Source organism: Gorilla gorilla, chromosome 20, assembly GCF_029281585.2.
Source record: "Gorilla gorilla gorilla isolate KB3781 chromosome 20, NHGRI_mGorGor1-v2.1_pri, whole genome shotgun sequence".
Lineage (NCBI taxonomy): Eukaryota > Metazoa > Chordata > Mammalia > Primates > Hominidae > Gorilla > Gorilla gorilla.
This window is the reverse complement of record NC_073244.2, coordinates 21,356,780-21,366,795: the sequence shown is the minus strand read 5'-3', so window position 1 is coordinate 21,366,795 and position 10,016 is coordinate 21,356,780. Positions and strand designations below refer to the sequence as shown.

Genomic DNA, 10,016 nt, shown 5'->3' with positions numbered 1-10,016 from the left:
CTCTGAGCACATGCTGAGGGCTTGAAGGACGGCATGAGCAAGGGAGGGGAAGAAACGTTTCTCCTAGGTTTGGGGAGAAGGTAAGCTTCAGCTTCAACAAGAAGAGTGGTCAACTCATGTTTCTTACATTCTCAAAGAGTGGCGGAAGAAGGAGGTAAAGAAAAACCATTATTTCTCCTGATAAAACAATATCCATAGTCTCTGTGTCAGGGGTCCCCCAAGACCACCTTTAGGTTCAGCAGTTCACTAGAAAGGCCCATAGAATTCAGGGTCGGGCGTGGTGGCTCCCGCCTGTAATCCCAGCACTTTGGAAGGCTGAGGCGGGCACATCATGAGGTCAGGAGATCGAGACCAGCCTGGCCAACATGGTGAAACCCAGTCTCTACTAAAATACAAAAAATTAGCCAGGCGTGGTGGCAGGCGCCTGTAGTCCCAGCTACTCAGGAGGCTGAGGCAGGAGAATCACTTGAACCCAGGAGGCGGAGGTTGCAGTGAGCTGAGATTGGTGCCACTGCACTCCAGCCTGGCAACAGAGTGAGACTCCGTTTCAAAAAAAAAAAAGAAAGACTCATAGAATTCAAGACAGGCGTGGTGATTCACACCTACAATCCCAGCACTTTCAGAGGCCAAGGCAGGAGGATTGCTTGAGTCCAGGAGTTTGAAACCAGCCAGGGCAAAATGGCAAAACCCCATCTCTACTAAAAATACAAAAACTAGCCAAGTGCAGTAGTGGGCACCTGTAGTCCCAGCTATTCGGGAGGCTGAAGTGAGTTGAGCCCCACAGGCAAAGGTTACAGTGAGCCGAGATAGCACCACTGCACTCCAGCCTGGGCAACAGAGGGAGACCCTGTCTCAAAATAAAATAAAATAAAATAAAAAGACTCGTAGAACTCAGAAAAGCTATCATACTCACAGTTAGGGTTTATTACAGTGAAGGGTACAGATTAAAATCAGCAAAAGCAAAAGGTGCATGGGACAGAGTCCAGGAGAGACCAGACGTGAGTTTTCAATTCGGTAGAAATGCCCCTCACAGGGCCGTTTTCAGTTCAGTAGAAAGCAATTATATCTCCCAGTAATGAGATATATATATATACGTGTATATATATACGTGTATATATATACGTATATATATACGTGTATATATATATACGTGTATATATAATATGTGTGTATATACATATGTGTGTGTGTATATGTATACGTGTGTGTGTATATATATACGTGTGTATATATATACGTGTGTGTGTATATATATACGTGTGTGTATATATATATAGGTGTGTGTGTATACATATATATATATATATATATTTTTTTTTTTCCAGACAAAGTCTCTTTCTGTCGCCCAGGCTGGAGTACAGTGGCAAGATCTCGGCTCACTGCAACCTTCACCTCCCAGGTTCAAGCGATTCTCCTGCCTCAGTCTCCCGAGTAGCTGAGATTACAGGTGCTCACCACCATGCCCGGCTAATTTTTGTATTTGTAGTAGAGACGGGAGTTTCGCCATGTTGGCCAGGCTGGTCTCAAACTCCTGACCTCAAGTGATCCGCAGGCCCTGGCCTCCCAAAGTGCTGGGATTATGGGCGGATCACCTGAGGTCAGGAGTTCGAGACCAGCCTGGCCAACATGGTGAAACCCTGTCTCTACTAAAAATACAAAAATTAGCCGGGTGTGGTGGTGGCCGCCTGTAATCCCAGCTACTCAGGAGGCTGAGACAGGAAGAATCACTTGAACCCGGGAGGTGGAGGTTGCAGTGGGCCGAGATTGCACCACTGCACTCCTGCCTGAGCTACAGAGTCAGACCCCATCTCAAAAAAAAAAAGATAAATAAATAAAACCAAACAGAACAACAACAACAATAAAAAAACCACTTTTGGACTGTTTTGTAATAATGGATAGCTTAAAACAAATACATTGTACAGCTGTACAAAAATGTTTTTTCTTTATATTCTTATTCTACATGTTTTTTTTTTTTCTGTTTAAAAAATTTGTAACATATGCATTAACCTAGGCCTACACAGGGTCAGGATCATCAGTATTACTGTCCTCTACCTCCACATCTTGTCCCACTGGAAGGTCTTCAGGGGCAATACCATTAACGGAGTTGCCATCTCCTGTATTAACAATGCCTTCTTTTAGAATATCTTCTGAAGGACATGCTTGAGGCTGTTTTTTGGTTAACTTTTTCTTTTAATAAGTAGAAGGAGTAACCTTTAAAATAGTGATAAAAAAGTATAATATAGTAAGTACACACATCAGTAACATAGTCGTTTATTTTCATTGTCAAGTATTCTGCACTATATACGTAATTGTATGTGCTTGCCTTTTATACAGCAGGTGGAACAGTAGATTTGTTGACACAAACGTGTGAGTAATGTGTTGCATTCTGAAGTACAGTGACTATGAAATCACTGGGCTGTAGAAAATTTTCAGCTCCGGGCCGGGCGCAGTGGCTCACGCCTGTAATCCCAGCACTTTGGGAGGCCAAGGCAGGTGGATCACGAGGTCAAGAGTTGGAGAGCAGCCTGGCCAACACGGTGAAACCTCGTTTCTACTCAGAATACAAAAATTAGCCAAGCATGGTGGTGGACGTCTGTAATCCCAGCTACTCGGGAGTCTGAGGAAAGACTATTGCTTGAACCCAGGAGGCGGAGGTTGCAGTGAACTGAGATTGCGCCACTGCACTCCAGCCTGGGCGACAGAGCAAGACTCCGTCTCGAAAAAAGAAAAAAAAAAAAGAAAAGAAAATTTTCAGCTCCATTATAATCTTATGGGTTTACCATAAAATATGTGGTCTGTTGTAGGCCAAAACATCATCATGTGGGGCATGACTGTATACCAATGCTGCTGGATAATGAAAAACAAATTCAGTAAAATAAGCTACTAAAGTATAGAAGTGACATTAAAATCAATGAGGGGGCCGGCCATGGTGGCTCTTGCCTATAATCCCAGCACTTTTTGGGAGGCTGAGGCGGGTGGATCACCCGAGGTCAGGAGTTAGAGACCAGCCTGGCCAACATGGTGAAACCCCGTCTTTGCTAAAAATACAACAATTAGCTGAGTGTGGTGGCGGGCGCCTGTAATCCCAGCTACTTGGGAGGCTGAGGCAGGAGAATCACTTGAACCCGGGAGGCAGAAGTTGCAGTGAGCTGAGATTGCGCCATTGCACTCCAGCCTGGGTGACAAGAGTGAAACTCCACCTCAAAAAAGAAAAAGAAAAAGAAAAAAAATCAATTTTTTGATTGAGGGAAGGAAGGATGTTAAAAATGGTACTTGGATAATTGGTTATTAATTGGGGAGCAAAATCAACTTAAATTCCTATCTTCACATCAACCACCATAATAGAATGAAGTTGGAGGAAAAATGTCAAATAGCAGCAGAATTCTAGGAAAAAAGATAGATTAACCCTCTGAGCATAAATCCAGAGGAAAAAAGAGAAAAGAAGAGAACTGAGAAGATAACTGATGGACTCAAACATATTAAACAGCTGCAGGTAAAACAATAAAGATAATAAAAGATGAATGGAAAGCTGTGGAAATATTTAATAAATATATACATAAAGGAGGTGTCTTTTATACACTCTCATGTTTGTTTCAGCACTATTCACAATAGCTAAGATTTGGAATCAAACTAAGTGTTCATCAACAGATGAATGGATAAAGAAAATGTGTTACATATACACAATGGAGCACTATTCAGTCATAAAAATTAATGAGAGATCCTATCATTTACAACAACATGGGTGGAACTGGAAGACATGATGTTAAATGAAATAAGCTAGGTGGCCGGGCGTGGTGGCTCACACCTATAATCCCAGCACTTTGGGAGGCTGAAGCGGGCAGATCACCTGAGGTCAGAAGTTCAAGACCAGCCTGGTCAACATGATGAAACCTGGTCTCTACGAAAAATAAAAAAATTAGCCGGACATGGTGGTGGCTGCCTGTAATCCCATCTACTCGGGAGGCTGAGGCAGACAGAATGGCTTGAACCCGGGAGGTGGGGGTTGCAGTGAGCCAAGATCACACCATTGCACTCCAACTGGGTGTCAAGAGGAAAAGTCCGTCTCAAAAAAAAAAAAAAAAAAAGCAAAAACCAAACAACAACAACAAAAGAAATAAGCCAGGCACGGAAAAACACATTACATGTTCTCACTTGTATGTGGGAGCTGAAAAAACTGAACTCATGGAAACAGAGTAGAATGATGGTTACCAGAAGCTAGGAGGGGCAGTAAGGAGGGAGGGAGGATAAAGAAGGGATAGTTAATAAGTACAAAACTACAGTTAGAAGGAACAAAATCTGGTATTTGGTAGCACAACAGGGTGACTATAGTTAACAATAATTTATTGTATATTTCAAAATAACTAAAAAAGTGGAATTGGAATGTTTATAACACAAAGAAATGATAAATACTTGAAGCGATAGACACCCCAATTACATTGATTTGATCGGTATATATTGTATGTGTAAAAATTTCATATGTGGCCAGGCACGGTGGCTCACGCCTGTAATCCTAGCACTTTGGGAGGCCGAGGCGGGCGGACCACGAGGTCAGGAGATCGAGACCATCCTGGCTAACACAGTGAAACCCCGTCTCCACTAAAAATACAAAAAATTAGCCGGGTGTGGAGGCAGGTAGTCCCAGCTACTCAGGAGGCTGAGGCAGGAGAATGGCATGAACCTGGGAGGCAGAGCTTGCAGTGAGCCGAGATTGCGCCACTGCACTCCAGCCTGGGTGACAGAGCAAGACTCTGTCTCAAAAAAAAAAAAAAAAAAATTGTATGTGTACCCCATAAATATGCACAGCTGTTGTGTATCCATAATGATTAAGAATAAAAATTTAAAAACTGCTTTAAGAGAACTAGAATTTTAAAAAGTCTAAGATTATAAATGATCAATGGAGGTAAACTCAAAATTTAGTAAAAATAAATGCAAGTAAATCACTACACAATGTATACATATATCAAATTATTATACACCTTGAATAAGTACAATGTTTATTCATCAATTATACCTCAGTAAAGCTGGAAAAAAGAGTTACTATAAAAACATCGAACACAAAAAGATCGAGCACAAAAATGTGCTCATTTTCATGAACAATCAAAGGAAGTCAAATTAAAATATCAAAGGAAACAATAAATCTTACTCTTGGGTTTCATTTATTTCTGAGGCTGCAGCCCCCAGACACAGAATATTTCTTGGTTGGGGAGCATAATTCCAGAAGTAAGAATTTATGTCAGAGAATTCCTGGTTCCTTTGAGGTTTAACTATTATTATTAGAAGGTTTGACTAGAGGTAACTGTCATGGGTGAGTGGTGACTGTCTGGGGCTGGTGGTGTGGAGGATAAGAAGAATTTACCAACACAGTTGTAGGTAAAGAAAGGCAGATTTATTAGAGAAAGTATGAAAATACATTGCAAGGAAGCAATGGGCAGGCCAGCAATAGAGGAGTTGACTGCTAAGGACAAAAGCTTGCTGGGGATTTTATAAGACAGTGCTTGTGCCATGTGCTGAGGAGGGCTTTGTACAGTATTGATAACGCCAAGGTTGCAGTGAGCTAACTTGCAATTTTTGTATCAGCTGAGGGTCTGGTGATAGCTGAGTGCAGGAAGATTGTGAGTGTTTTGCACAGGAGGGCTTTGTGTCCGGGACCATGAAGAAAGGCAGACTTCTATCTGCTTCTTTTTGCTTTCCCTTGGTCTTGCCAGCCTGACTCCTTTTCCCTAATTAGGACTCCACAGTAACACAACATAATGCCTGGGAGAGCTGTCGGATTCATACAGCCCTGCATTTGAACCTTGTCACTACATTCATTACCTTGAGCTAATTACCTACTTACCATAAGCTCTTACTTTTTTATTTGTAAATTTGAGAAATAACACTAATCACATAAAAGAGTTATTGGAAAAATTAAATGAGGTAATGTATATAAAGCTCTTAAACTGTGCTGGTATATAAAGTGTTATTAATATCAACATCAATAGCCTTGAATTTTGTTTCTAGCTCAACAACTTAATTAATTATTATTATTATTTAGAAACAGAGTCTCACTCTGTCACCCAGGCTGGAGTACAGTGGCATAATCACAGCTCACTGTAGCCTCAACCTCCTGGGTTCAAGCCATCCTCCCGCCTCAGCTTCCTGAGTAGCTGAAACTACAGGCACGCAGCACCATGCCTGGCCAAAACCTCTAATCAGATTAATCAATTTGTATTTTTCTGGTCCAGATCTTATTTTATATTTAACCATCCACCCATCTATTTTTCTACTCCATTTGACAAATATCATGTAAACATGAACTCCTTACCAATAACTGTGCTAAGGCATTGTGATTGCAAAAATAGGTGAGACATTGCTCTGAAATTCAAGGAACCCATATTGTGAAAGAGTAGAAAAGTTAAGTAAAGTTGGTGTGACTGAAAGGAAAGTGAATCAGATAAAAAAAGGAGGAAACTCTTTGAGTTATTTTTATTCACGTAACCTCAAAAAACATCTCTGTAAATGAGTTTCCAGGGCAACAAGTCCAAAATAGGGACGTATCTCATCGCTTCTGAGGGTATATATTTAACATGTAAGATTTGATACATATATTTTTAACTCAAATCAGGCCGGGCACGGTGGCTCATGCCTGTAATCCCAGCACTTTGGGAGGCTGAGGCAGGCAGATCGCTTGAGGTCAGAAGTTCGAGACCAGCCTAGCCAACATGGTGAAACTCGGTCTCTATTAAAAATACAAAAATTAGCTGGACGTGGTGGTGCATGCCTGTAGTTCCAGCTACTCAGAAGGCTGAGGGAGGGGAATTGCTTCAACCCGGGAGGTGGAGGTTGCAGTGAGCCGAGATGGCGCCACTGCACTCCAGCCAGGGCGACAGAGGGAGACTGTCTCAAAAACAGAAACAAAAACAACAAACAAAACAAAAAACAAAAACAAAAACCAAATCCAAATCATTACTAAAGATAACAGAGAAAACACCAGGTTGTATTCATACAAAGTTAAGATTGCTGGTTAGAAAGTCAAAAAGAGTGATCCTATATAACTTTATTAGCAGTAGCAAGGGCAGGAAACGTTCCAAAGGAAGATGCAAGGGAAGAGATGCTTTAATATGTATAAAAGAAGGCAGGGTGCGGTGGCTCATTGCCTGTGATCCCAGCACTTTGGGAGGCCAAGGCGGGCAGATTACCTGAGGTCAGGAGTTCCAGACCAGCCTGACTAACATGGCGAAACCCCATCTCTACTAAAAATACAAAAACTAGCCAGGCATGGTGGCGGGTGCCTGTAATCCCAGCTACTCAGGAGGCTGAGGCAGGAGAACCACTTGAACCCGGGAGGCGGCAGTTGCAGTGAGCCGAGATCGCACCATTGCACTGCAGCCTGGGTGACAGAGTAAGACTCCTTCTTGAAAAAAAAAAAAAGTGGCTGGGCACGGTGGCTCATGCCTGTAATCCCAGCACTTTGGGAGGCCGAGGCAGGTGGATCATGAGGTCAGGAGTTCGAGACCAGCCTGACTAACATGGTGACGCCCCATCTCTACTAAAAATACAAACAATTGGCTGGGCATTGGGGCGCATGCCTGTAATACCAGCTGGTAAGGAGGCTGAGGCAGGAGAATTGCTTGAACCTGGGAGGCGGAGGTTGCAGTGAGCCGAGATCACGCCATTGCACTCCAGCCTGGGCGACAGAGCAAGACTCTGTCTCAAAAAAATGCATAAAAACAGAAGTTGAAATATTGGCTGAAAGAGGCCAGTCTGGCCTCAGTATTGTGTTCACTGCAATTCATGAGAGCTTAGCAATGGTCCCCTCTTTAAGAGACGTTGCCCTGAGGAGGAGTCTCCCCAGTGACCCCTTCATGTCCCTGTTCCTCAGGCTGTAGATGAAGGGGTTCAGCATGGGGGTGACCATGGTGTACATCACCGAGGCTGCCAGACTTGTCCTAGAAGGTGGTGTAACCGCAGAACTGAGATAGACCCCAAGGCCAGTGCCATAGAACAAGCTGACCACTGAGAGGTGGGAACCACAGGTGGAAAAGGCTTTGTGCTGGCCTCTGGCAGATGATACTCTTAGGACAGAGGAGAAAATCTGAGAATAAGAGAATAGGATTCCACAGAGAGGAAAAACACCCAGGACAATGGTCACAAAATACATCACGATGTTATTGATGAAGGTGTCAGAACAGGCCAGCTTCAGGACTTCGGAAGGATCACAAAAAAAGTGCGGAATTTCCATATTTGTGCAGAAGGACAGCCTCAAAATGGTCAAGGTCTCAAGCAAGGAACCCATGACACTGATGCACCAGGACCCCAAAACCAGCAGTCCACAGAGCCGGGGGTTCATGATGACTGTGTAGTGCAGGGGGTAACAGATGGCCACGAAGCGGTCATAGGCCATCATGGTCAGGAGCAAATTGTCCAGGCATCCAAATGCAATGAAAAAAAATATCTGAGTGAGGCAGCCTGCAAAAGTAGTAATTTTGCTTTGTGTTTGGATATTCACCAGCATCTTTGGGACAGTCGTGGATGTGAAACAGATGTCAGCAAAGGACAGGTTGGAGAGGAAGAAGTACATGGGGGTGTGGAGGTGGGAGTCTGAGCTGATGGTGAGGATGATGAGCAGGTTTCCGATGACGGTAACCAGGTACATGGAGAGGAACAGCCCACGGAGGAGAAGCTGCATGTCAGAGTCCTCTGCGAATCCCAGGAGGAGAAAGTTTCCAACTTCTGTTTGGTTTCCTCTTTCCATGGGGCCGCTGGGTTTGCCGAGAAGGAGGAAAAAAAAAACAGCCACACAAAATTTACTCTAAATAAGCATTCCCCAGAATGACTGCAATATCCTTTATTCAAACCCAGGGAACTCAAGAAATCATGCATTTTGGCTAATTATTGGATTTCTTTGCCGACAAGTTACAGTTACCAACGCTACCTGGAGAAGTCATCGCTACATCATTGGTCCTTAAACTGTGGCTCCTGGAACAGCCGCATCAGCATCACCTGGGAACTCATTAGACATGTGCCTTATCATGCCCACCTGACCAACTGAATCTGATACTCTGGGTATGGAGCCAGCATTCTGGTGTTAGTTTTTGTTTGAGATGGAGTCTCGCTCTTTCGCCCAGGCTAGAGTGCAGTGGTACAATCTTGGCTCACTGCAACCTCCGCCTCCCGGGTTCAAGTGATTCTCCTGCCTCAGCCTCCAGAGTAGCTGGGATTACAGGCATGTACCACCACGCCCAGCTAATTTTTGTAGTTTTAGTAGAGACAGGGTTTCACCATGTTGGTCAGGCTGGTCTCGAACTCCTGACCTCGTGATCCTCCTGCATCGGCCTCCCAAAGTGCTGGGATTACAGGCATGAGCCACCACGCCTGGCCTTTTAATTTTAATTAATTAATTTTTTTTTTGAGACAGAGTCTCACCCTGTTGCCCAGGCTGGACTGCAATGGTACAATCTCAGCTCACTGCAACCTCTGGCTCCCAGGTTCAAGCAATTCTCATGCCTCAGCCTCCTGAGTAGCTGGCACTACAGGCGCGCACCACCACGCTGAGGTAATTTTTTTTTTTTGTATTTTTAGGAGAGACAGGGTTTCTCCATGTTGGCCAGACTGGTCTCAAACTCCTGACCTCAGATGATCCACCCGCCTCAGCCTCCCAAAGTGCTGGCATTACAGGCATGAGCCACCGTGCCCGGCCTGCATTCTGGGTTTTAACAAGCCCTCTAGGGAATTCTGATGCACACTCAAGTTTGAGGACTATTGCTTCAGCGCTTGCCTGTATCCCTAAGCAATCCTTCCCACCGCAGCATCCCTGGTGGCTGCTCTTGCCCTTTCTGCCTAAGGCACGGGGATTAGGAAATCAGGCAATGAGAATTCCCTAATTCTAGGCAGATTGTCAATCCTCAGAAGGCTTTTTCTTCTATTGTGCTGCATTCCTGTAATTTATTTTTCATTTTGTTTTAGAGACAAGGTCTTGCTCTGTTGCCCAGGCTGGAGTGCAGTGGCACCATCCTAGCTCACTGCAGTCTCGAACT

General features: G+C 44.0%; 1 protein-coding gene across 1 annotated transcript; it reads right to left on the bottom strand.

The window, feature by feature from the left end:
- Positions 1–7,771: 7,771 nt before the first annotated feature.
- On the bottom strand, positions 7,772–8,734 carry OR7C2 (olfactory receptor family 7 subfamily C member 2). The gene has a single exon (XM_004060179.4). It carries the CDS (start codon positions 8,732–8,734, stop codon positions 7,772–7,774), a length of 963 nt encoding a protein of 320 aa, XP_004060227.4.
- Positions 8,735–10,016: the final 1,282 nt, after the last annotated feature.